This window comes from Acanthaster planci, linkage group LG10 (genome assembly GCF_054643075.1).
Source record: "Acanthaster planci isolate LZ-2023a linkage group LG10, COTS_SCS, whole genome shotgun sequence".
NCBI classification, from domain to species: Eukaryota; Metazoa; Echinodermata; class Asteroidea; order Valvatida; family Acanthasteridae; genus Acanthaster; species Acanthaster planci.
Genome location: NC_141786.1, coordinates 17,391,513 through 17,419,221, shown reverse-complemented (window position 1 = coordinate 17,419,221; position 27,709 = coordinate 17,391,513). Strand labels below are relative to the sequence as shown.

The window sequence follows — 27,709 nt, the reverse complement described above, 5'->3', positions numbered from 1 at the left end:
CTTAAAAGGAAGTTTGATCTTCATTTTTTGCGATGTTTTGATTGTTGTCAGTCACAGCACTTCCGGTACACGAACACGTCATCGAGCAATATGGCGGAGTGCGAAAACGAAGACACCAGTTGGTGAGATAAAATATGGTCTAAAAATCCCCTGTAATGGCTGTAGCTTGAATAAAAATCTAGCAGGTGTAATTTGTGATAGACTTGCTTTATTTGAGTGCTTTGTTTAGGGACGATTAGCTTACAGATTTGCAAAATGTGGCTTTGCTTTTAACGTGAGGTGGGTTGGGCAGTTGTCTGTATGGCTGGCCGTACGGTTGTAAGTCGCCCCCACTGTAAACACTTCCACGCACATCCCTGCCATCTCGCCCCGTGAATGTATAGTAAACCGATTTGATCCAGTTGATACAGTCCTGTGTCAATGAAATGACGCCTTAATCGAATACAGTTTGGTTTTGCATCATACAGTTATGACACCTGATTGCCTTTGAACCCTTTTTTCATGGTGGACCGGACTTGATCATGATAGGGAGGCTAAATTCAATTAGGCCTAGGCCTAAGCCTATTTTATTTTTGATTTTTTAAGTTTATGATGTAGGCTTAGGCCTACATCATGTATCTTGAACTTGAAGAGGATGCCACAAGAATTGTTTTGATTTAAATGTGGATTCCATCAGACCAGAGTCTGATGGAATCCAAATGTATATCAAAAGAAAAGCAAAGAAAAACCAGTCTGAAGCGGGGATGTTTGAGATGTATTTACATGTACTATGAACTTGTAACATGTGTAATGCACAGCAAACTATGATTATTTTGTACACAAATGTTTAGTTAAGACTACATACATGTACAAGTCATACTAGCCTATAGAGTAGTTTTCCAGATAAGTACTGAACAAGTGCAGGGACTGTTTCTTGGCAATAAAATTGTTCAGTAATAACAGAATACTAAGTAACAACAATTTTGGCGCACAACCAGACCGAGATGGTCACACATCTCGGTCTGGTTGTGCGTCAATATTGTCGTTACTTTGTATTCCATGAGATGGGAATCAGACCAACTGGCAACTTTTGAACCCTCCATCCAATAAAAAGTTTATCCTGGGCCATGAATCAGAAAAAGAAAATCCAACACTCTGTAATTAAATTTAAGACAGCGTCATTTATGATGTAGCCCTACATACAAATTTTTATGGAAGGAGTTCCATATATGGACAAAACCTGAGGCCCTATGCACAAATCTATGAGACTTGTATGTAAAAATGTGTTTTGTGGGATCATTTGTCAAAGTGGCTCAGTGGAACAAGATCCAACAGGTCAACTCTCCCCAAGGCCAACCAGCCTGGGAGTCTGTGGTTGCCAGTCACCACAAGATCTGACAGGTCAACTCTCCCCAAGGCCAACCAGCCTGGGAGTCTGTGGTTGCCAGTCACCACAAGATCCAACAGGTCAACTCTCCCCAAGGCCAACCAGCCTGGGAGTCTGTGGTTGCCAGTCACCACAAGATCCAACAGTGGCATTGCTCAATAGGACTACATGTAGCTCCCATTCTCTCAACGTGGCCAGTTTGTTTGGCTGCTGTTGATTGAACAGGGTGCATCAGACTTTCCCACCTGATGGACTGTGCTGTGTCTTGTAGGGTTAGGGTTAAAGAGCAAACACAGACTGTATGATGACCAGTCTCGCATAGGTTTCACGTTAGATATATGTCGAGATCTGGAACTCATTCCAAAAAGTCGGCATTTTTATCAGTGTTCGTTATTTTTCAACCCAGGCATGCTGAGCTTGAGGCAGCCCTCTTGGAAGGCTGCGACTTTGGGACCCTGAGAAACATCTGCCAGGGCCGCCAGATTCCAAACCAGTACAGCACAACATGCTGGAAGGTAAACAGGCGTAAAACCTTTCTAACAAGGGGCGAATCCAATCAAGGACCACTAGTTAACTACTGGTTAGTTTGTGATGTACCTAGCGCATGTGCAATGAAGTTAAAGTTTGAAGACCCTAGTCAACCTAGTCAGGTCAGGTCATCAGGCAGAAGGGAAGAAAAAGGTGGCTGCAGGAAGGGCAAACTAGCAAAACTAAAAGGGGAAAAATGGCCGTTTACGAGCGACATACAGTTTTTCTGGCATTTTTCGTATAACTGGTCCTCTCTGCACTGTGCTATTCAAAACAGTTTATGGCAACCAACAATGTGACCAACCTCGATAGGTTGGTCACAAATAGTTGACTAGACCAGTCCAGTCATTGTTGACTAGCATGCGTTTGATCAGAGTTAGTCGAACTATGGATAACTGTGGTCCTCGCTCAGACTTGCCCAAGGTCAGTGAGACCTTTAGCAAGATCCTTGTTCCATGTATAATGAGGGCCTTGTATTTTCAGTACAGGGAAACAGAGAATATAATACAAAACTGCTGCAAACTGCTTGCTGACTACAATGACCTGAAATACAAATCTCAAAATATGAAGGGCCTGACGTTTCGATCCTAGCAGAATCTTTCTCAAAGGCAAAAAAGGGAAGAGGGAAACAGAGAATACGAAGACTTGTGCACCTGGAATAGATATTGGTCCAAGGGGAATGGTATTAACAGTGCTCTCATCATTGGAGTTTGATGGTATTCATTGTTGGGCTGCAAATTGTAACCTTTACATGGAGTTGTTGCCTTTGCCACTGTAATCTGTCAATTAACCTTCTCGACGTTCAAACAGTCAGAGACAGTGAAAATTCCATCCACTTCACCTGACATCCTTTTTCGCGTGCCCAGTCACCGACACTCTGATCATACATGTACCTCTGGTTGGTACTTTGGCCAGTCACATTCCATGAACAGACAACAAAACGGTTGACTGGCACAGCTGGATTTCAATCATGGACGGTCCGGGCACAGTTGCCCGTACATGTTCATGCACACAGTTAGCGTCTTAAGGTGTCTCTCCAGTTTGTGATGACAAGAAGAAATACCTCTTAAACTTGAAGGTTATCGACCCTCAGTATCTGACAATCTGGATAAGTATTGCTTGTCAAAATTCAAATTCAAACATGTGTGTATCCATGGGTATTTTGGAACAAAAACTGTGCCAAAATACATTCAGTCATATTTTTCTTACGCTTGGTTGAGGATTTCTCAGAGTTTTGACGCTGGAATACCGATATCCCAAGTAAGGCCTTTCGAATAACCTTTTCTTAATTTTTTATCTTTCTCTGTAGATTTGTCTAAATGTGGTGGGAAAGGGAGATGCGCTGGCCTCCTTCGATGGCATCTTTGATTTGCCCGAGCAGGAACTGATCCGAAATGACTGCAAAGAATTTATTGGTGAGTGTGCACGCGCCGGCTTTCCCTTCATCGACAGTGGTATTCTGGCCACAATTTTGAGGCAAGATATCACGACCACCTTTTGAGATGAAGCCAGACACCACCAAAGACAGATTAAAAAAGATTCATTACAAATTCATGCCATTTATGGCAATGAATAATTTAAAATATTTGTGATAGATCACTTCTGAATGTTTTATGCCATGTTGAAAAAATGAGGCATGGAACCCAAAATGGTCGGGTACATGTATCAACCCATTCAACAGATTACATTGAGTAAGATAGATTCTGGGAACATGATCAATATGGCTTCCCTGGGAAAAAGGCCTCTTGAAAGCCTGTCCTAGTGGGTTTGTGTTGTTGTGTATCATCTCTGTTTCTAACTCGCAGAAAAATTTGACAACTCAGATGAGGAGAAGCTGTCCCTGTCCAGCGATCTGGAGTCCGTCATCACACTCTACTGCAAGTCCAAGAACGCGAAATATGTCCACAGCAATGGCTGGCTGGACGTACTTGGCCCCTTGGTGGCACTGCGCATGGAGCGGGCCGACCTATACAACTGTTTCTATGCTGTCATGAGTAAATACGTTCCCAGGTGAGTTTGTGTCATGCTAAACGGAGAAAAAATGCAGCTGTATTTTGTTATACTTACCAAAGACGCTGCCCGTTTTGAGGCGATGGGTGCCAGTCTCCTTGAGCAGGGCCACTGTTGGTTTCTTTAATGGCTTGCTCGAAGTGGTCAGCCTGTGGTTGCTGGCCTGTTGTATGTGGCTTGTGGTAGCTGGCCTACGCTGGCTGGCCTGCAGTGGCTGGCCTACGCTGGCTGGCCTTGTGATGGCTGGCCTGCAATGGCTGGCCTGTGGTGGCTTGCCAGTGATGGCTGGCCCAAGATGTCTTGCCTGCAATGCCTGGCTTATTGTGGCTGGCCGGTGCTGACAAACCTTTGTTGACTGGGCCGCGATGGCTTGCCTGCAGTGGCCGGCCTATTCTGGCTGCCTTGCGTTGACTGTTCCATTATGGTTGACCTGCAGTGTCCGTGGTAAAATTACGAAACGCTCCCTTAAGCAACCACACCTGGAACAAGCCAACATTCCTTTATATTTCTCAAGCATTTCTTGGTTTAGAACTTCCCTAAAAAACTAGCGTGGTTTCTTCCCTCTCTTTGCCTTTCCCAAGCAGAGATAACAGCAAAGACAGTAAGATGTACCAACTCTTCAGACTGCTGCTCATGTACCACGAACCACAGCTCTGCAACTTCCTGGACACCAAGAAGATATTCCCCGACGCCTACACGTCAGTTTGGGTAAGGCTGATCTGCCCTGACTAGATAGCAACCACTGACCAGCACAGAAGAGATGGTCTGGTGCTTGGGGTTCTATTCAGATCAGTGGGAATTGGTCATATGTACTCCTTCAGTTTGTACAGAATACAACAGAACTTGCAGAAATCATGTTCGTATGAAAAGTAAAAACTTGTCCGCTGCTTCAAAACTTGACTTACCCACATAATCACAGAAGGGTAATTTCCTCCTTTCAAGCTCAGTTTGTAGCAACCTGTCCCAATGGGCCTTATGCACACCTTGGCTAAGTAGTGCCCTGAAATAGTGCCTAAGATTAGCAAATCTTCAGATGTAGTAAAGCATGGGTTTTCCGACAACTATCAAGCAGCTCCTTGAAACTTACGCCTTTTCAAATGCAACCCCTCATCGGTTGAAAAGAGCTATATTGGTCAGGAGTGTTCATTTTAGTGGTAGTGACGCTAATGTAACCTGCATTTCCTAGTCGTTTGTAAACCGGCGATATTCAGTTCCGACCAAAGGAGCCGCCGTTGCTAGGAAGATTGTGCCCTCCCTTGGTCCACCTCCTGGCTTATACGAGGCTTTTGGTTTGTCCAGTTTTCCAGCTTATTTGCCAGCAACTGCTCCCTGGAGGTGCTGCAGATCATGTGGAGTCTCTACTTTCTCCAAGCCGATGCATTCCTCTCCTTCTTCCTGGGGTTAATCATTCTCGTCAACGCCAAGTAAGTCATCCGGGGATGCGTCAACCGTGGCTGCCAATCTAGCCGGCTGCGTTTGAGTGCATGACTCATGTTGCACTCCTTAGGGAGTATGACTCGCGGGGGAGCGAGAGTATACCATGAATCAGACCGGTGCACCAATGTGATCAATACTGATTGACCGGTACCAGTCAGGTGGATACCAATCAAATGGGGATAAGAGTGCCATATACGTGCATCACTTATTTACCCTTGCAGTGGCTTATTACATTAGCTATGTGAAAGCGGTAACATATCCATAAAATCAAACTTCTCTGGGAAAATATTCAAGAATTTACTCGGAGAAACATGGACATTTTCAGACCGGTCTCGTAGGGTCTGAGTACAGGATGTCAAGTGAGGTCCGTGTATGGAACTCCTTCCCTGGCGGGGTGCCAATCTATACTGATAATGTGGATACCGATTATGACATTGATCGACCAGGATAACGATCGATTCAAATCGACTTTGGGGTCGTCAGAGTAGTCTCCTGAATGATTTTGTGATGATTGTTTGCATGTGTACCACTGGCACCATTTGTCCGTGTCTTGCAGGGACCACATCCTCACAGAGTTGGAAAACGAGAGCCGAGAGGCGATAGCGGAGGCGCTGGCCTCCTTCCCCAACCAACTAGAAGCAGATGACGTGGAAGACTTCTTCAGTCTGGCCCAGTATTACGCCTCCAAGACGCCCCAGTCATTTCGAAGGGTAAGGCTCGGTCCAAACAGCTCGGTGGCTGCTTGAAACGACACACGTGTCTATGATCGCCATCAGTCAGCCGCTTCATACACCACTGTTGCTCCTCATCACATCAACTTCCTATTTTATCAGCCACAGTTTGTTTTTCTTCTTGACAGGATTATCAGTCCATTTATGGTAGCACCTTAAGCAATGCCAAAGAATCTCTCAGTCCGGACCTGTCGGGCGCCCTGTGTCTACAGGTCAACCCCTCAGAGTTGTTACAGGCAATCCAACAGGGCCCGGTGAGTGCCAAAATGAACCTGCCTCTTTTTGAAATCTGCCTGACCTGGAAGGATCCAGGCAGCTTGACCTGGAAGGATCCAGGCAGCTTGACCTGGAAGGATCCAGGCAGCTTGACCTGGAAGGATCCAGGCAGCTTGACCTGGAAGGATCCAGGCAGCTTGACCTGGAAGGATCCAGGCAGCTTGACCTGGAAGGATCCAGGCAGCTTGACCTGGAAGGTTCCAGGCAGCTTGACCTGGAAGGATCCAGGCAGCTTGACCTGGAAGGATCCAGGCAGCTTGACCTGGAAGGATCCAGGCAGCTTGACCTGGAAGGATCCAGGCAGCTTGACCTGGAAGGATCCAGGCAGCTTGACCTGGAAGGATCCAGGCAGCTTGACCTGGAAGGATCCAGGCAGCTTGACCTGGAAGGATCCAGGCAGCTTGACCTGGAAGGTTCCAGGCAGCTTGACCTGGAAGGATCCAGGCAGCTTGACCTGGAAGGATCCAGGCAGCTTGACCTGGAAGGATCCAGGCAGATTGACCTGGAAGGATCCAGGCAGCTTGACCTGGAAGGATCCAGGCAGCTTGACCTGGAAGGATCCAGGCAGCTTGACCTGGAAGGATTCAGGCAATGAAGATCTTTTTCTCCGATTCTGGTTTTATGCAACTTTGTAGTCTTCCTCAGTGTACAGAAATGATTTGACATGCTTTTGGGGTTGGGTGCATTAAAAAGGTGCAGCTTTTCAAACGTTGTAAGACTTTCCATGCTATTTGGTACTAAACTCCTCATGAACATTTACAGTGACAACTGGCCGGTTTGTTTGATTTTGCGTTTCCATTTCACCCACAGAATGACAGCGTAAGTTATTTTGTTGTCGACTGTCGACCGGCTGAGCAGTATAACAGATGTCACCTTGCCACAGCATTCCACCTTGATGCCGACCTGGTGAGTAAGCCACACCCACCAGCCGTACCCTCTTTTTAAGCATCCAGCATAAACCACTTACCGATGATATTATTCCACACCCCTCAGATGCTGCAACAGCCCACAGAGTTTGCCAGTGCCGTCAAGGCCTTGTTCACCACCCAGCGGCAGGCCATCGCGGCCGAGTCTCAGGCCGCTGGGGAACATCTGTGCTTCCTGGGAAGTGGACGGGAGGAGGAGGACCAGTACCTACACATGGTGGTGGCCAACTTCCTACAGGTGAGCTATGAGCAATGAGCAGTGAGCAGTGAGGGGTGAGCTATGAGCAGTGAGCAATGAGGGGTGAGCAATGAGGGGTGAGCTATGAGCAATGAGGGGTGAGCAATGAGGGGTGAGCTATGAGCAGTGAGCAATGAGGGGTGAGCAGTGAGCAATGAGGGGTGAGCTATGAGCAGTGAGCAATGAGGGATGAGCTATGAGCAGTGAGCAATGAGGGGTGAGCTATGAGCAGTGAGCAATGAGGGGTGAGCTATGAGCAATGAGGGCTGAGCTATGAGCAATGAGGGGTGAGCTATGAGCAGTGAGCGGTGAGTGGTGAGCTTTGAGTGATGAGCAGTGAGCAATGAGTGGCATTTGATAAGAGATTACATTGTTCCAGTGTAATCGGAGCTGTTCTGATTATTGTGTTTTCAAAGGCCTAAAAACGCTCCAATTTCCATAAAAACAGATTAAATAGATTAAAAAGTACTGGCTAAAAAGGGCGCTTTTTGCTTTGGTAAAATAACAGTCGTCACACATGTGTGTGTTGTGTACATGTACATGTCAATAGCCTTTGTCACATGGCTGTTTTGATATGAGCTCCTTCAATGGGTGTTCCGATTTCTGACTTCTCAGTGTTGGCAGGCGTGAGTTCAGCATTTGAGATGAACGTGCAAATGGAGCATGTGCTAAATGTCACAGATTTTCACACAAAATGTTCTAAAGTTTTCTCCCAACTCTAAAACTGCAACTGCTTCTCAGTGTCTCTTCTCTTAAGATGTGGGCAGACGTGGGTTGTTCAGCGGCCGCCTCAGGCACCCCTTATTTGCCTTCCGCTCAAGGTGGTTTATCTGAGGGCCTCCACGGAAAGCAGTGCTTTGCACTGATCGGATTTTACCCTCATTAAAAGATGGCATAAATGGTCTATCTCTTCCAGAAGTTCTACTAACATGTCGTCGCTGGTGATGTTATCTTGTCCACACTGTATTTTTTGTTTTTCAGAAAAAGACACAGTATGTCAGCATTGTTGCCGGTGGTTTTACAGGTGAGATAAGTGTCTTTTACGAAAGAAGGCAGCATTTTAATTGTAACATTTCATGAAAGTCTCTTCACTCTGACCCTCTTGCCCTTCCTTTAGAGTTGTAGATGCATAACCACTACCAGCCGGGGACTCCGAAATCGGAGCCGTATGGTTTATATGGGTGGCCAGGGTCTCTGAACTCGGACAAAGGAAACAGGGCCCTGTAACAAAAGACCATACTCTAAACAAAAGACCAGGCTGCTGGGCATTACAGGCATTTTTCACTCTCAAAAGTGGTGATAATCCAGGGTTATTTTGACACTATATACCAGGGTTTGGGGCATTGAGAGCAAGCGGATTACCACCGGGGACAAAAGCGCTCCACCAGTTGGTTTGTAGAGTGGGTCCTGGTGGATGTATTGCAGGTTCCCTAGAAAGTTCTCTTTGGGTTCCTAGAAGGTTCCCAGTGGGTTTCTTGAGGGTTCCTGACAGGTTCCATGAAGGTTGCCTTTGGGTTCCGAGAAGGTTCCTGATGGATTCCTTGGAGGCTCCCAGTGGTTTCTAGAGGGTTACTGATGGATTTCAGGAAGGTTTCCTTATGGTTCCTACAAGGTTCTCAGTGGATTTCCACCCTGCTAGTATGTTTCTAGAACAATCCTGGTGAGTTCATAGAAGATACAGAAGTTTCCTGGAAGGTTCCGATGAGAATCCAAGTAGGTTCCCAAAAGATTTGAAGAAGCTCCTCCTACCATGTTCCAGGTTGGTTCTCAGAAGGTCTTTAGCCTAAGCATTTAAAGCTCCTCCGTCTTGGGCACATTTCCTTGTATGCCACCTTTCTGGCCATGATCTCCTGAAGGCAATTTCTTGCATGACCTGTTTTCGGTTTCAGCGTTATTAAAGTTAATCGAGAAGGAGTCGTCGTCGTCATCAGCTGACCAGTCGTTAAAGTCTTGCATCATCTCCCAGCCCGAGCGAGCAGGCTCTGACGACAGTGGGGTAAGCGGAGCTTTTACTCGCTCTGAGTAGAGTAGGTCATACCCAGAGCCTTAACCATCAGTGTGTAATTACTGCTGGTCCCTGGGACAAAATGGAAACACAAAGCATTGTGGGTAGCATGTCTCCGTACGCAGTACATGTGCATGTGCTTAAAGGTCAGAGGTTGTATGCCGTGTGTTGGGAGAAGGGTCTAAAAAGTCAACATAAAAAGTGATGAGTCACCATTCCAAGGGTGTAATACGGACTTTATTCACAATTCATATGTAATTGAAAGCAAGGTTAACTTTTTCATTTTGGGGAATCTAAGAATAAAATTGAAAGCAGTGAAATGAACGTTCATTGTGGATTAATTTCATTTACAATAATGAAAAATTGAAACCAAATATCTGAATGTTTTAATACTGCGTTTCAAAAAATGAAAGCGAGGCACAGAACCCATAACAGTCTGGCACCACCCCTTATGACAGATTACGTTTAATCTGATTGATTCAGGGAATATGATCAAAAATGGCTTCCCTGTGGAGAAGGTCTTGGATCTGATTTGTCCATTCAGATTGCGTTCCCAGTTTGTGTGTTTGAATGAGTCCATCTTGTCCGTTGCATCAGTATGTTCCTGAAGAAAAAAGCATGTAAGCAGAGAATTTGTGATGAACTCGCTAAATCTCACAGGCAAATGTCTCTTGCTAACAGTGGTGCAGTAAAGCCTGTCACAATAAACCTGCATGCGTTAGCAAGTCTGTCAAGTGCATTTACAGTAAGCAGAAAGTTGTCTGGCAAGCATCGTGCCGTACTGTTCATGTAAGATATTGCTTAGAAATATCATTGGCTGGTTTCACTGGCTATTTTCTTAGAAATGCTTCCTCTCGCATTTTCGAGTAGTGGGTTGCTTTCCCTGTGCTTACATGTATCTCTCTGTCAGTCCAGTTTGGGCTCCTGTCTGCCTGTTCTGTTCGTTAGGCTGTCTGTCTCTGTTTTTCGGGCACTGCATGACTAGTCCCTAGTACATGTCTTTCTCTCTCTTTCTGTCGTTTTGATCATAGATTGGTGACTCTCCCCAGAAACTCTCAGAGAAAGGAGCAGCGCTGATGGGCCGACTGACATCCACCTTCAAGACCAAGTCGGCCGAGATGAAGGACCGGATGGTGGAGTTCATCAAGAACGAGGCTGTCAACGAAGATAGGTAAGACGTGATGGAATAAATCGTAGAAAAATATAGGAAAGAGCGCCCTCGGCTGTGCATGCATAATGCACACTGGGCTCTCAGAAGGATTTTGAAATGGTATAGACTTCACGCTGAGGCTCGGCAATCACATTTCAGAGCACTGATTTGATATCATATTCTTGTCGATATTCGGATCACGGTGCTACGCAGCCCTTCCATATTTCTCTGGTCTAGCATTTGTCCTGTTCTTTTTTCCCGTTTCACAGGCACGTCAGTAGTCTGGACACAGGGAAGAGATATCGAGGCAACAAGATGCAGAATGTGTTCAGCATCGGAGACGAGGAGGAAGAAGCAGGTGGAGGCTCATTTGCATGTCATTTACATGCCATTTGCATTTTTTGTGCGCATAGAAGTCGCATCAGGATCAAGTGGTCCACAGTTAGGCGGCACATGGGACCGAGAGGTGTTCCGAATTTTCATTTGTAACCTACACATGTTACATATCCCGGGCACCAAGTAAAATCAACAAGTGGTTGACAGACTCACTGTCCAAAATTGCCCGAGTTGCGATGATTGGTAGCACTAGCCTTGACTGTTGCTTCAACAAGTCGCTCACCCACAACTGATCTGGGTTGCCCTGTTCAGCATACTTGCATGTGCACATGCACCGTAGAGAGCGAAGAACCGTAACCCTGCCACGGGCAGTACAGTCCAGCTGGTGGGAAAGTCTGATGCACTGGGCAATCAACAGCAGCCAAACAAACTGGCCACGTTGAGAGAATGGGAGCTAGTCCCATTGAGCAATGCCACTGTTGGATCTTGTGGTGTCTGACAACCACAGACTCCTAGGCCGTTTGGCCTTAGGGAGAGTTGACCTGTCAGATCTTGTTCCAATGGGCACGGCAAGCCACTTTTACAAACAATGCAAACTGATGCATCTGACGAGGTCTCTAGCCAAAGTGCCCTGGTGGTCTAGGTTTCTAGCCAAAGTGCCCCGGTGGTCTAGGTTTCTAGCCAAAGTGCCCCGGTGGTCTAGGTTTCTAGCCAAAGTACCCCGGTGGTCTAGGTTTAATAAGGTTTAGTAAGGCAATGTTTAGGGCTGTAGCCAGCAAAATTGGACTGTACTCAGAATATTATAAGTCATCTTATGACTGTCCTCCATTGCCCTGCCCATGATTTACAGACAGCTTTGGCAGCGCGGCGTCATCAGATGAAGAGAGAAAAGAACTGGTCAAGACGGACACCTGGCTGAAGAAGCCAGACATCCTGGCCGCCTACCAGTGTCAGGAGGTCAAAGATAACGGTCACACCTACCCAAGGTCAGTCCCCGGAAAATATGCAATCCTCCCTGAGATGTACGTTTGGCATTAGGGCCAAATCCTCCACTGGACCTACCATAGCCGGTTCGGTCCAATTGAAATAATTGGCTGTCACCGTTTGCGAGTAAGCCGTACCCCTCATACAGTCCCACAGAATTTTGTATGCCGAGTTGTGTGTGTCTCAGATTTTGCGTCCTGCATCCGTTTTGTGTTTCTCGTCATTGGACGATATTTCAAATGCTGTGTTGGCGCAATACTACTGTGATAGGTCAGTTTTGGGGCCAGCAGTTAAATTTCACGGCCTACAAAAACACGCGCTGTGCTTTCTGTCATGAAAAGCCAATGTAGGGAAATCGGTTTTAACCAACTGCACGTCCATACCTTCCACTTTGTTTTTAATCAAGGTGGTTTGGGGCACAATGAGGCATTAACGTGACTCTGCTCTTTGTGTCCACAGCAACATGCTGGTCACCAAGACGCACCTGTACGTCCTGCGGGACAAGGCCGACAGCCGGGGCTTCTCCTACATCGTGGCCCGCCGGGCGCTGGCCGACGTGGTCCGCATCACCTCCAAGAAGCGCTGCCCGGAGCTCATCACCTTCCGCTACGGCAAGTACAGCGGGGGTGGCAGCAGCGAGGAGACGGAGGTGTACGCCGTGGACCGGCTCTACCTGCCCTTGGCCAGCGAGGCCACCAAGCTGGTCAAGAGACTAATCATGAACGTACTGGAACCGCCGGGCACCGGCAACGGCATGGCGGCTAGCGCGGATCCGGCCACATAGCCCCGCGACCTTTGATCACATCGGGTCAAAGGGCAATGTAAAGGTAAACTGATTGATATTTATACATGAAGGAATTAGAACTGATAAAGGTATTTCAAACTGCCCGGCATTGCTACTAAAGCTGAATCAAATCAGGCACCCTTGTGACCTTTGATCTCACCAGGTCAAAGGTCAATATTAAAGTAAATGGATTGGTACAGTGCTCGTCATACCTCAGGGGACACAGAACTGGTCAAGATAATGAAACTTCCGGAACATGCCAGCAGAGCAGGGTTGGAAGACGTAGCCCTGTGGCCTTTCACCTCATAGTGTCAAAGGTTTGTGACCAGTTTTGCGGAAGTCAGTGAGACTAGTTGAGAGATTACTCACAGATTTTATGAAATTGCAGTGCCCTGGTGCACAGCGTGAGTTACCCATGCATCTCTTAACCTGTGACCTGCACAGGTCAAGCTTTATCATAAAGGTGATAATTATAGGCTCTGTACCAGAAAGGCAAAAGTAAAGGCAAAAGTAAAGCACTGACCTTGTAAGCCGCCTAGGTAAAGGTGAATTAGGTACGTCGGATTAGTACATTTAAAGCCTCTCATCAGTGTCGAGTTTTGAGACACACTCAAAACGTTTCAAACCCCACATTCAGATTCTCCGCCCCCCCTCCCCTGAAAGGCAGATCGTCGCTAAATGATGTCCCTGCTGTGACACATGCACTGTCTGTTCCACAAATGCAAAGAACGGAAGTCACTGTTTTCACCTTTTGCTGCAACAGTCAGAGTCAGATGTTCCCTCCGCTCGATTTGCCTTAGTACACAGACACAACTTGAATATAACTTTAATGCCTCTTGTTCTAACGGTAACCCATATAGACCATGACAAAAACATTCTGTTCTCTTGTACCTTTCATTCTTTTGAGTAGGGTACCATAGAATATCCCCACCAATGTCAAGAGGCTTCAGAGGATAACTGGAGATTTCTTTTTTTTTGCTCTTTTCATCAAGGGGGAAATTTTGGGTAAATTGATATTTTGGGGGAGGGGTTTATATGATAAACATTTTGTCATCGTTTGATTGTAAATTGATTCCTGGTTTGTATAATTTTCGTTATTGTTATTTTGTACCAGAATGAATCAGGGTTTACTTATTTATATTGCTTCAAGTTCAACCTCATTCTTGTTTTTTCAATTAAAAGTCTGATTAGTTAAAACAAATGTATGATCTTTTTTCTTCTTTGTTTCTTGTATATTAAAGATGCCATAAGAGCTGAGAAAATGGAGGGTAAATTATATTTTAATAAGAGGCAAACATGTAAATGTTCAATTGAATTTGACAGTTATTTGGGGGATAGATATTAAAAGTAGCATTATAATGAAAATATTCATCACACCAAAAAAAATCATCAACTTCAAGTATTGTTGTAGGCTGTAGGGCGTAGGTGTAAGTCAATCTAGGAGCCTAGGTTGTCCGTTGTCAACTCATGAATAGGCCTATGTGCTGACATGCCATCGTTGTTTACATGCGCACTTGCCCATGGCGCCAGTGGGGGTCCATGGTCCACTGGCCACCTCAGGAAAGCACAATGGTAAACACAGTGGGGTGTCAACAGTACAGGGCTCATACTGTACGTGTCCCGTACTCGAGGCATAATGGTGTCAGCTTATGTTGAAAGTGGCGTTGCATTGTGGTTGCTAGGCAGGCACTGCAGGGCAGGGCCACATGATATTTACATTTCTGGATATTTTTCAACTCAGGCTTGTTTTTTTTTCTTTTTTTGGGGGGGGGGATTTCACGGCCAGGGAGCCAGATTCCACCACCCTCCTCAAGAATTAGGCTGTCACATATCTGATCCATGTCCAACTCAGCCTTTGTGTTAAGTCCGTCATTAAAAGTACACAGGCTATATATGCGAAATTCCAATCCAGTCTAAATAATGGTTTTGTTATTTCGGTCATTTGAAGTTTACGGCCTTCTTCGCATAGGCCCATGCACTGGCCTCGTGTTCACAGGCCCATGCGCTCACTTTGTGAGACGCAGTCATGCAAAATCGTGTGCTTGTACTGAAAATCAAGGGTGCCAATCCAGGCCACACCCACATTGTGGGGGGCCTTTTGGACTGGGTCTTTGTTTTGCCTGCATGGTGCAGGCCCATGGAAATGGGTTGTTTTCTCACAACACATGTTCCAGAACTGGCAAGCGGGATTTTCCAACAAAAGTGGAAATTTGGTTACAAGGTACCTACTTCATTATCGTCAGTAATTTTTGAACAGAAAAAGAAGTTTAAAAAAAAAAATGATAAGTACAATTTCTCTTTTCAGTTTTAATAGCTCATGGTCGGTAACAGCGTGACCAAATTTCCACTTGCGCATGGAATTGCCCAAGTGCAATGTGCCCGGAAGTTAATCAGTCAAGCAGAAACAACACACTGAATGGTTGAATGACCCCGAAAAATATTTCATCCATCCCTGCCTTGCTTCCGGTATTAAGCCATATGTCCAACTTACCTTAGCTATGGCTTGCAATTACATGCAACTCTATGCGAGTTGCCTGCAGCCATTATCCATAAGACGCGTGTACAGTTACCAAACATAGCCACACGATAAAACAGTAAGCCCAATATGACACCATTACATTTTTCTTAGTTGATATTTGTTTCCAACGTGTATTGTAAACTACATGTATGCCGATTGAAAATCGGGGCTATTGTATATATTGCCTAGTCAATCTGTAGAGTGCATGTACATGTATTTATAAACTTAATATAAAAACCATACGTGCTGATTATATTGTACATGTATTATATTTGAAATTTTCCTCGCATCTTTGGGTGTATAATGTATGATATCGAATTCCTGCCAAAACCTGATTGAGGAGCTGCGTTATTTTTTCATTCTAAATTTGCCGTCAAAATTGTACAGCGGTAGTTGAGGGCCTATTTCGGCACGTAAGGAGAAGAGTACACACATGGTAGAGTAGGCAAGTTGGCCTGGCCTACGTGAACGGGCAAGATTTCGCAAACATCTTAGCAGAGCATCCGCAAAGTTCATCGCGCCACGAATTATAAGATTTCTTGCTGTTGAAATGTTAGCTGGCGAACTATGTATCGTAAAGCAGTTGACAGAATTGTTGAAAAACATAACATATAAATGGCAGTGAGTAAACACGGTAAAACTGGTTAAGAATGCTGAAGAAATGTAGTCAAACTGTCGTCTGTAAGAGCAATTTTGCCGAAATCAGACTTTGGCTATCAACGTAGACATACTTGGTTTTGAAACCTTTGAATAACACCTGCATGTGTGACGTTGCAGAACTTGCATTTTCTACAAAGCGTTAAATTGTATCTTGTCTGTGATACTGAATTTAGAAATCAATACACCGTGGTAGATTAGTCAAACCTGTCTTAGTTGGACACCCACTTACCTTACACACCTAGTGTGGACATTCCTTTCTTTTTGTGCAGTTAAGAAAACTCAGTGAAAATACTCGTTTTTCTTGAACTGGGAACACGATTTTCAGCTGGACTTTTGTACAAGGTTTCCTAGACTATTCCTCTTCCTTTTACGACAGATGACCCCTTCCCCAAAATGTCTCTAAACCCCTTTTTCAGAGAAGGGCAACGTCCTCCGGACGTGCACGTGTAAGTCCACAGAACGTTTTCCTTTCCTGCATCGTGTGGACAACTTTTATTCACAAATTCACACTAGGTATGTGAGGTTAGCGCACGAATACCCTACCCCGAGTAAAATGCAGGCACGTACATGTACAATTCGTTAAGAGTTGAAGTACTGACACTTGTAGTTTTTGAGAAAACAACAAAAGCAACACCTCCCCAACTTGTCACACCCCCCTTATACATGCCATATGCCAATGTTAACAGTCAGTCAGCTGGGAGCCATTTACATGCTTGTACATTTATACTGTGGCTTAATTGAGGTACTGACTTAATGTATGGGGCATTTTGATGATTAAAACAAGTGCAATACGGTATTATCTGTTGCATACAGAAAAGACTGTCATGCACTGTGTAACAAGTGGACAGGTGTGAACTTACGTTTGGCTCTGTTTGTGCTGAGCATGCATTACTGTGTTTGAGAACTGGCTAGTTTCTGATGTGTTTTGGGTTAGTTCTGTGGGTTTTATTTTATGATTTTAATTTGTTAAATGTTTTCTTGTAGAAAGTTGCCATCACTTTGAAGGTCGCATTGCATCTGTTTATAAGAGTACAGTACGTTGGCCCTAATACTTTAGCCATTTCTGAATAACTCGGCTATGGCTTAAAATTCCACTGCAGTCTCTGCGTAGTGGCTGCAGCCAGTTCCCATAGAGGTGTGTGTAATTTTAAGCCACAGCCAAGTGATGTCGACATGGCCTCTGCTTCCAAGCAGAGAGACGCATTGACCAACGATGTAACTGGTCAATTTTCTCATTGTTGCTGTTTCTTTCCGTCACTCGTGGGGACTTGTCATTTCACAAAGCAGCAATCCCCACATTTGGGGTGGGGCTACCCTGGGAAGGGGTGGCTGATCTGAATGACAGACCTGTACATCGGGACAATCAGGCTTTTGCCTCAGATACTTGTGCAGACATGGATATTCAATTTGCCAAGGGAAAACAAGGCAAGTAAAAATTCTAACAGTCAAATATAGTAATTCTCCAGCCAAATGGTTTTGACACCAACTACACGTAATTAATAATTGTCTCATAATTATATTTTGCAAGTACGATACCTTTAATGACTACAAAGTACTGAACGTGATAAATTACAAGATATATACACCGATTACGAGCGTGAGAAAAAGCCTCAATTAAATCTTTCGTCTTCCATAATGTTAAATTTAGCATTGGCATTATAAACCAGAATTGGCAATTGGGCACATGTTCTTAAACGGAAAATTAACTTTACATTTAGGTCCGGTACTTTTTACTTAAGCCTCGGAGGTGGTTTGCAAATGATGACGCAATTCCAGACTGAGGGATACATTGTGCCTCAGCACATCGCGATATCACTGTTGGGGGCATGTCCATTACAAACGGCAAAATCAACAAATTAATTAACAAAAGTATGACGAAGAAATCATGGCCTGCTCCGGTTAGTACAATCGACTTTGAAGAAAAAGTTGAAATACATACGGTTAATAAAAACGCAATAAACTACTAAACTCTAAGAACAAACTGGAGTAAGCGAGGTCTGCATATGTGCTAAATAAAGTGAGAAAAACCACATTCAAATCATTACATTAAGATCACTGTACATGTACTTGGTACGAGGATATGTCGACACACTACATGGATCTATTAAATCTCTGACTGTACAGTGCATAAACCAAAGTAGTCAGACCAGAAATGTACATAACACTGAATAAGATATCAAGTGTGAACGTAACTCAAAAAAGAAATCCACAAGCATCAGAAGTGGAAACGAGCGTTTGCAAGTTTTCTTTCACTACAGTGATAAAATGAATGACACAAAACAGGCTGAACATTACAATAAGACATAAAAATCGAGATTATTTAAATTATCTGTATTTACAAGTGCCAACAGATTGTAAAAAATAATTCTTGAAAAAAGGGCTGCGGTGAAGCAATGTGACATGATGATTATTTTGTAAAGTCTACTTCTTTTGTTATATACAATGACCATCTGATGGTGTGGCCATCCAGCAAGGCCCGCACCTGACCTGACAAGACAACTGATGCGCTTATCAACTGATTTTAATACAGAATGGGCCAAATTCCACCAATGCACATGTACGGGTCTGGGCAGAGGCAGAGAGGCAAACCGAGTCCAATGTCTCAGGGATGATTGACAGAACGCCATATCTAGCTTCTTGAAGTTAAACTCTGCGTAACAGAGCGTAGAATCCTCGGCGAGCAATACACATCACAGGATTTTCCTACACGTACTCGTTGCCAGGTTTTACGAAGACATCACCTGTTGAAGTGTAATTGTCACCTTGGCCCAAAATGTTATGGGGGGTGCAAGTATTATCGGTCCCACAACGTTGTCCCAACTTTCCCGGTGGAAATTATATGGAAGGCCTACCCACTTTAGCTGATAACCATTATTGATAAGCAATGGCTACCTACATTTCTATTCTCGCTATTTTGTAAGTTGTCCCAAAAACTGCCCAACATGGTTCATCATAAAGGAGCTTGACGGTTACATAAGGGTGGCAAGCCCAGAATACATCACGCCACATGTCAAAGTGACAAGTAGATGGTGACAAGTCAAACAGTCAGTGGACTGTCAACCAGAGTAACAATGGCAAATGAAATTGTCACAAAAAGGTGACAGATGAGCCCAGTGTACCGGTACATGAACATCACACAAAGTGACGTGGTGGACAGTCACACAGTGTGACAAAGACAAGCCAGGTTGACAGTCAAATAGGGTAATGACAAGTGAGGTAGACGACCAGAAAAAGGTGACAGAGACGAGCCCAGCTACATGTACATCAAAGAAGGTGACAGCGTGGCATTGTGGTGGACAGTCAGTCGGTACAAACCAGGTGGATAGCCACACAAGATAACATGGGCACGGGCCTAATATACTGTACATTATGTAAACTTATGCTTCACGCCCGACTGATTAAAGACTCCAAAACTACAAACAGCAATGCAATGACGAAAAGCTTGCAACAGAAAAATTATAAAAAAAACTTTGTCTATCAGCTTTTGAAGGCAATGAATGTCTCTCCAATGTCCAGGCACACCAGGTGTCTTCTACGAATAATTCTTCGGCGAAAACCACCACCTACAGTGTATGCACTGACAAAAAATTCAGGAAACGCAGACGGTTCTGTCCGCCAATATGAAGAAACTGACGACTCATCCTACACAAGCTATTCTGAATAGCAAAACAAGTCCAGTATGTTCCGCCACCAAACTCAACTGCTCACATTTAAACAAAGCATTTGTGACCCACCATCCCCAAACAAGGCTGAAGTCGGTAACTTCCTAACCCTACAATAGTGGAACTACCACTATTCAGTTTTTCATGGGAGTTTTACAGCTATTACTATCTTTAAGAAGCTTACTGCAGACAGAATTTTGATTCAACATGGATCACTTTCAAGTGTAAAAAAAAGCTGAAATACCGACTTCAGCCTGGTTTTGGGATGGTGGGTCACATTTTGTTACACCTACATGTGTATGTGCTTATAATCAAGAGATACAGCTTACATTAGGCATGCTACTTGGACTTTGACATAAACGAGGCAGTTCCAATCTTTACAGGAGTTTGTACACGATGGCGTGAGCGTGAAGTGAAATACAAGGAAATCAGCTGATCCGAGGAAAAGTTGCTCGCCTGTTACGTACATGCACGCAATGTTTTACTACATAAAAAAGACACAATTTTACATTTTTCTAAAAAATAAATCTGAACACTCATTTGTATAGTATGAAAATATCCTTAAAATATTTGTAGGTCAGAGAATACGATTCATTTTTCCCTTTCCAAGTTGTTTCTACGTTTTCTTGTTTTGCTTTTCTTCCTTTTTTGCTCAATTTTTCGCTCTTCTTTGTTTATTTTCGAAGAATACGATTGTCTCAATTAGGGTCATCAGTCAACCTACGTGTACAAGCATGATATGCGATTAGCGTTAACATTTTCATTCGTTCAAAAGATATCTATAAACTTTCACACGAGAGCTACATGTGCATGCCACTAGTTAATTTCCACAATGCGCATCTACGTGTGACAGAGTGCAATGTTCATGCAACACATTCATCCTGAACCCAACACAGCTGGCTGACCAATCACAGCGCACCAAATGACCCACATGACCCTCAGCAGCATGACCCAACACAGCTGGCTGACCAATCACAGCGCACCAAATGACCCACATGACCCTCAGCAGCATGACCCAACACAGCTGGCTGACCAATCACAGCGCACCAAATGACCCACATGACCCTCATCCAATAGCGAACAATTCTGAAAAACCTCAACATCCAATGAATATTTACATGGTAGGAAATGTGTAGGGACACTCAGCATCTTAAGCTCAGTAATCAACCAACGCTGCAATACAGCCACAAGTTACAAACTTTGCAAGCACCAAATTACAAAAAACACTCAGAAAGATTTCAATCCATTTCAATCCTTGAATAAATTTGCCACCTGACGGCGATGCCAACAGCATGAAGAACAAATGCATTAATTTACAAGCAAAACACAAGCGAAGTAACTTTGTTTTGAAAGTCCAAATGGTCAATCACCAAATATTTATAAACAATTTGATCCTTTAAGAATTCCGAGAAACCGAAAATACAATACATTTCTCCGAGAGCGTACTTTCGTTCACTTTGAAAAAGGAAAATCGGTATCTACAGATTTTAAAGTGGACTGGTACAATCGGGCAGGAAACATTGTTTCCCAGAATATCTGCATGCGTACAACTTGTATTTGCACAAGCACGTGCAATGCATTACAAATGTTTCAGGAAATAGCAAGATTTCATTAACCGGGGGGAGAGAAGCAGATATTGTCATTAAAAGTTCACGTACGAAGAGGGTGCGCAGAGGAAACTCTGTCATTTGTAAATGTGTTATTTTCTGTACGGTACTTAAATTCAGCACGTTGTGCAGATAAGTATGCGTACACGTGTATGTGAATTTCGGTTGGGGTCTGAGTGGTGTTTTTTCTGAAGTTGTGACGAGCACAAAGCACTTAAAAAATCTGAGGTTTTGACCTTCGTGTGTCTATGCAAAGTTGGAAATAAAATCCAGCGAGAGCAACCTTTTTGGGTGGGGGTTGAGATATTTTGTGCAATTATTAATATGCATGGGGAAGGTACATGTACTTAGGAGTGAGTCTTGAATTTTTCAGGTGCAGACAAACTCACTCGAGTCTTTGTACAAAACCAACAATATTTCCCATTATAAACTGAGTACCACACAACATCAGGCACGGGTATCGCACATGTAATTCGGTGCATCTTACTGTGCGAGTAAAAACGTACATGGGTATGCATGATCAAGCGTCCTACTAGTCTCCAAAATACATCACACCCAATCACATCTTTGTGTGGAACACAATGCGACGAAATGTACGCGTGATACCAAGGTATCGTGTCAGGAATTAATTACATGTCCATGAAAATGGTTTGCGAACCAGGGCATTTTTTTTTTTTTTTCAGACTTCCAAATGGCTGGGTTACACAATCCTGGGGATTCCCTTTTCGAAGAGAATGAATGTTGCCGTTGAGAGTGTTGTACATTGCTGTACACCCTCTTTTTTGCAGTTGGCCCCTCCCACAAGTCTGTACCTAATCTGGTGACAGAGCGTTGAACAGACTTCTGCAGTGATGACGCCACACTTAATTTTATACTCATTTGCTTACCTACGGTGCCTGGTGGATGGTGGGGCCTCCGCTGGCTCCATAGGAAGGGGCACATGCAAATAGAGTGTGATGTCATCAGGATATTGGCCAATTGGATCCTGTGAATTACTGACAGCTATGCCTGGCTCATTTCAATATACATGCATATTTAATCCCGGACTTCAAAAAATCACTGGAGTGCTTGTGAATTTTCGGTCACGAACAAAAAATCAATACTGTATCTAAAAATTAGCACGGTGCAAATGTGACCAAAATCCCCAAATTCAATACTCTTCCAGAAGTGCCGAGGTGCTTGAGTTTTGCATCCAAGGGATATACCCAACATTTATATCATTTAATCAACTACTGGTACATATAGGCCTACTGTTTATATTTCAACTTGATCATTCCGTTACTGTAGCCCTCGGCTATTGGAAAGAACAAAAGGACAAGTCCACTGTAACAGAGGGGTGCTACCTCCCCTATATAATAAATTGTGACACTGATCATTGGCAGCATCATCATGCCACCTTCTCATGTCTGATTCCCCCCCTTAATTCGCAAAATGGATCGACCCAACTGAAATTGTACACTCTGATCACTACATTACACTTAAAAAATGAGGATTCACTTTTCATATCCACAAGCAAAAAAATTATCTTGGACATGAACACTCCTTCTGAATCTCCCCTTTATTGAGTCTCCAGCTTCCACGTGGTCCCTCCCAAATTCAAATAAAACGTGGGACTCTCCGCTAAAGTGCAGAGAGCAGTGTTAGACAAGGATGGACGCGTACTGCGTAGGCTCGTCCTCCCGTGGGTGGACCCTGCCGTGCCCGTTTGTCGCTCCCTGCCTGTTCTGAAATTCCAAGTCAGCGTAGTTTATACCGGCCTGGCCACCGTGCTGTGAGTAGGTACAGATAAAAAAGAGAAAACAAAAATTAGCTCCCGGGAGTGAATCACGTTTTGACCTCGAGCACACAAAATGAAACGACTCGTGGCAATGTCACTGTTAACGAGTTAACTGCCGTTACATCTAGTCATGGTATAGTTACACCCCAAATCCTCCTAGAATCTACTGCCAAGGCTAAATTTGGAGGAGCCAGTAAGCAGAAGAGGAGACCCAGTCACCTTCATATGTATGTACACTTATCTCCACTGGCAACTGGCGTTTTCCCCCCTTTTTTTGCCGGCAGTATTGTCTCATTTTTCACTATGCTACATGTACAGTGCTAGAAACTTATGATGGAAACATTTCTGGAGTGAGCATGCTCAGTGAATACCGTACATGGAGGAAGGAAATGAAAGAGCCGAAATGGGAATCAACCGTGCTGTGTTCCTGAGCCAAGAAAATGGAACGCCAGCACTGTTTATGTAGTTAACCCCAATGTTCCAACATGTGCACAGAAATCATCCAAGAGTCTACCACTAAGTCTAAATGTTATGAAGCTAATAAGTTGAAGAGAAAGAAAGGGAAACCAGTCACCCACCATGTACTTTTATCTTCAACCTGTTTTGTTTTTGTGTGTATTTTTTGGGGGGGCGGTGTTGTTCTGCTTTTTCTTGCTGCGTAGTTGAAATTTATGATTAAAATAAATTCTGGAGTAAGCTTTCGATGCTTGTTCGTTATCTGCCTTGCAAGGAAGCAAGATAAAAAATGAAGAAAAACAGACCTCGTTAAAATAAAACACAACCCCCCCAAAAAATAAGATGGCCACTTTTTGTGCCAATACAAAAGCACTACCCTCGTAACTATGCTTCTCCACTTACATGTATCAGATGTCACAGAGACACACACACACACAAAATGGACCCCAACTTTAACCCTAACCCCCTCTAGAGGGTGTATGCATGTAAAATCATATTGAAATCAGAGAACTGTAATTCAAAGGGTTAAAGAAAGACGGAAATATGAATAATCTCTTCCAAATCAACACAAACTCAGCTAAATCTCCATGTGTGTATCAACACAATAAGTCGGACGGAAAGCAGTAAAGCAAATAACTAACAACAGAAGTTCTGTAAAGAAAAGCGGCGGAGGAATTCCGCTGCAGCAGAGCGGTACACAAGATGGTTACCATACGGGAGTTAGTACATTGAACATGTAGTGACTTTTAGTACACAACACACCACCAGGTTCGTACCAAACCATGCATGCCACGTCGCGCACGATTACACAGATCGAAACATGAGCAAAAATGCCACAGGGAAATGGAGGTCACCACAATGCATGATGGGACAAAATGGAGGTCATCGGTGTGTTTGCGGCTGTATGCCACTGATAGGAGAAAAGGCGGACGTACCGGGAAAACTTACGGAGATTCCATCACGAGAAAGTAAAATGCACAGCTTTATTATTTTCTAATGTGGCAGATACATGTACCCGGTACATATACATGTAAGATTAAAATGATGGGTGTAACAAGCCTGCCTTTTGGAAATAGAGACAACTGTGCTCATCTCCTTCCGATAACAGTATTTGACAACAAATGCACTGGGGCACTCTATCCCATCATGCACTGGGGTAAACACTGTGAAACACTCATCTGTGCGTACGGCTTTTCACTGGCTTGTCTCCAGCAGGCACAAATGTGATGGAACACACATGCGCATTCCTTCAGCCATTGAACGGGAAAAAGCAGAAATCTTCTGGGGGGGAAACACCGTGACGTGTTCGGAGGGGGGTTGGATTTTGTTCAAATGTACTTACGCAGATGCACTGTCACCATGGTAACCACATCCCACTGGCAAATCCAATTGAAAAAATCCAACTGTTGGTTGGTGATGTGTATAATTCCCATGGGACGGTGATGCGACTACACGCTAACACACCCTGGCAGTTTTTTTCTTGACTCTCAAAAAACCTACCTCGGGACCGCCATCACGTGAGTCCATGGGATAATTCTGGTGGTCCCGGTCCTTAGAGTGGGGGGGCGGATTTTGCCTAAGGGCCTCCTTCTCGGGCGGCACAGCCGCGGCAGCAGCGGCAGGCTTGCCCGAGTTGCTCCGAGGGACCCGGGGCTTTTTGGGCTCGTCATCGTAGTTGTGAACGCTCTGCCGCACCTCGGGCTGGTTGCGGATCATGTCGGCGTTTTTCGCCGAGGGCTGCTTCTTGGGCGAGGTGCTACTACAAGCGAAAGGGGAAGAATTGGGGGGCGTGGGCAAAGGAAAAGAGGAAGTTTGCAGGTGAGGTGAATCACCAAAAACAAGAAGGGAAAAAGAAATAAATATAAAGCGGGGGAAAACGTAACACCACAAGTAAAAAACAAAAACCCTTATTTTCCACAAAAAGGTAAGTTATGAACTTCGGATGGGAAGCACTTGGAAGAACTGAGCTGATTGGCTTATCGAGGTATGCATAAATGAATTTCATTATTTGGTACGTACTAAAAAGAAGGGGGAGAGAACAAAAAAAGGAAACAAAATCGAAAGAAACGGAAAGTACGTTCTATAAACTTTGGATGCCTTTTGTTTCACATGATACACGTGTAATCCAAACAACTGACCTGTTGCACACCTGTGCAATGTCACAATCTGTACAAATAGGGTGGAGTCAGATTTTATCAATTCTAAACTTGCCTTCTTAGTACTCCAGATTTGGAATCTGGTCACCAGGACGTGGTCACAGGTGTGAAATTCATGGGGGTACAATTTCACAGCTCATCTGCATTGTGTCATCTATTTTCATTCATGTACACACGTACAGTATGTATTCTGTAACTGACTTTTGCGGGTTTTGGTGTTTTTTTTAATATGACCATACACATGTATACAGATATGGGAAAAAACAAACTGGGTTGATCTGTTAGGATTTTTTATTAATGTAAGAATTTTAAAAATTGAAAAAAAAAATGGCGGGAAAAAGAAGAAATGCAGTGGACCATACACCACAAATACAATGTCACCAGCGAGGAAAAAAAAGCATGCCTTCAAGCACATTCACACCAATACACGTATTTCCATGAAATTGACCAGAACCCAAGCTCTGCAAATCTCTGTATTTAGATGCACATTCTTAAGGCATACTTGCACATGTAAATGTAACATCAGTGTTGAGGAAACACAGCTGTGCTGAGATTGACCGAATCAGGCCTAAGCCATTTTTCCCACAACCCTCATGGAAATGAAGAAGCCTTTTCGTCTGAATGAGCATAACATCGACCGTGGTGATACTTACCTATTTGAGGTCTTGTTATTATCAAAACAGAATATCTCTGGAAATGAAGAAGACGTTAAAGGAATTTCAAGGTTGATCTGACACAAATGACTTCAGTAAAAAAATAAATTACTTAACCCCTTGACGACGGAAACTTTTTCTGAAAGCCGACTCCAAGAATTCCAGCCTCGCTTGGCCACGAAGGCCACCTGCCAAACCGCAAATTCTCGGTGGGTGGCCCTGCGTACTCTGCATGCTTTGAATTACACGGTGAAAAGGCTGATTGTTCGGTGGCATGCGGCTCTACTCACGCTTCCACTTTTCCGTTGCCTCTTTTCAAAGTGGAGACTATTGTGAAGCTGGTGATTATGATGCAATGTCAGTCTTTTCATTTCTGGGTTACACGCAAAGGCCAATCACCATACACACAAGAGCCAGGGTCTGCCTTCTTTCACCGTGTTCGCTCGAGCGTAGGCCGAGAATAACAGCTGAAAAGCGGGCCGAGGATCTCAATTTTTACGGCGGCTTTTACCGTCATCCGTCGCGAAGGGGTTAAACACTACACGAAGCATGCCTGTGCAATCAGAAAGACAATCCTGTGATGTGTGCTTTCTGTGCCTAAACCTTTCCATTTGGCATGAACTACTTAAGAAAACCTCGCTGCAAGAACTCCAAACTGTTGCAACTTATCTCGTTTAGTCTTCCGCCACTCGTCATTCGCACCTGACGAGGGGCGGGAGGCGCCCGAAATTTCGTACTTCAGTTTCCCACAGGGAGATATGGCTTAAAGAGAGATACGTGTAAATAAGTTGTCAAGAGAAACCCTGTACAAGGCCTGGTACATCATAAAGTGTATCGAATTCTTGATTGTAGCGTTCGCTTGAAAAACATGCATCTTGCATGCACCAGGAACTTTGCCTGTTTAGTTTTAGTTCATTTCAGTCTTGTACCAAGACGCCCATCTACATGCATTAAGGCAGGTTTTGGTGGAAGTGAACCAATGAAGGATAACTGGTTGAGATTCGGATCTGTGTGATACAAACAGGCCTGCAGAGTACCGATGAGTGATGTCACTGTGAACCAGACAGTGTAGTGCAAACAAATGGAGCATGCCCACGTGTTGGTTCTCACCATAATGCTATTTACACACATCATCGTAAGCGTGACGTATTCACTTTGGCACTCTATAATGTACAGGAGCATAAGCCCTTAGTGCATGTATGCACGGTGAAGTCGTTGTTCAGATCAGGCGTAGTATCCACTGAATGTTGAAGTACATGAACATGTACAAAGAATGCACAGTTGGGTTCCTATAGACGTTATTCATGGGGCCGGCCATATTGAATTTGAAAGCGAGGTTAACTCTTCCTTTTGAATGTTGAGAGTACAGAAGAAGCAATAAAATGAAATTTCATGACCAATGTCCGCCTGTCTACTCCCATGAATAATTATTAAATTCATGATTGAACA

The 27,709-nt window shown here is 44.1% G+C and overlaps 2 protein-coding genes across 17 annotated transcripts in view; one reads left to right on the top strand and one right to left on the bottom strand.

Moving 5' to 3' along the window:
* Positions 1 to 32: 32 nt before the first annotated feature.
* Positions 33 to 16,794, top strand: tbc1d23 (TBC1 domain family member 23). Of its 4 annotated transcripts, XM_087142066.1 has the most exons (17): positions 33 to 122; positions 1,773 to 1,881; positions 3,204 to 3,309; positions 3,700 to 3,904; positions 4,489 to 4,612; positions 5,204 to 5,328; positions 5,898 to 6,051; positions 6,201 to 6,326; positions 7,159 to 7,254; positions 7,342 to 7,512; positions 8,494 to 8,536; positions 9,402 to 9,508; positions 10,549 to 10,688; positions 10,937 to 11,025; positions 11,854 to 11,989; positions 12,447 to 12,814; positions 12,935 to 16,794. In XM_087142066.1, exons 1-16 carry the CDS (start codon positions 91 to 93, stop codon positions 12,769 to 12,771), a joined length of 2,088 nt encoding a protein of 695 aa, XP_086998192.1. In that variant the 5' UTR covers positions 33 to 90; the 3' UTR covers positions 12,772 to 12,814; positions 12,935 to 16,794. The 4 variants fall into 4 exon arrangements, with proteins under 4 accessions (XP_086998192.1, XP_022109072.2, XP_086998193.1 ...); XM_022253380.2 differs by having other exon boundaries at positions 3,718 to 3,904; positions 12,447 to 16,794; XM_087142067.1 differs by having other exon boundaries at positions 10,567 to 10,688; positions 12,447 to 16,794.
* Positions 16,795 to 17,445: 651 nt separating this feature from the next.
* Positions 17,446 to 27,709, bottom strand: part of LOC110989205 (cell adhesion molecule 3-like) — a 161,793-nt gene continuing 151,529 nt past the window's right edge. For 12 of the 13 annotated variants that reach the window (XM_087142071.1, XM_087142069.1, XM_087142068.1 and 9 more), the window contains 3 exons: positions 26,261 to 26,297; positions 24,952 to 25,210; positions 17,446 to 22,987 (listed from right to left, as the gene is read on the bottom strand). In XM_087142071.1, coding sequence (XP_086998197.1) covers positions 22,859 to 22,987; positions 24,952 to 25,210; positions 26,261 to 26,297 — 425 coding nt within the window. In that variant the 3' untranslated portion in view covers positions 17,446 to 22,858. The remainder of the gene's footprint in view (positions 22,988 to 24,951; positions 25,211 to 26,260; positions 26,298 to 27,709) is intronic. The other variant, XM_087142074.1, reaches the window with a different exon arrangement.

Bases quoted from the DNA above. Each gene is read 5' to 3' on its own strand.
- tbc1d23 (XM_087142066.1), top strand. From the start codon at position 91: ATGGCGGAGTGCGAAAACGAAGACACCAGTTG. The intron at 4,613-5,203 runs GTAAGGCTGATC...TGGTTTGTCCAG, and splicing joins ACGCCTACACGTCAGTTTGG to TTTTCCAGCTTATTTGCCAG. The intron at 5,329-5,897 runs GTAAGTCATCCG...CGTGTCTTGCAG, and splicing joins ATCATTCTCGTCAACGCCAA to GGACCACATCCTCACAGAGT.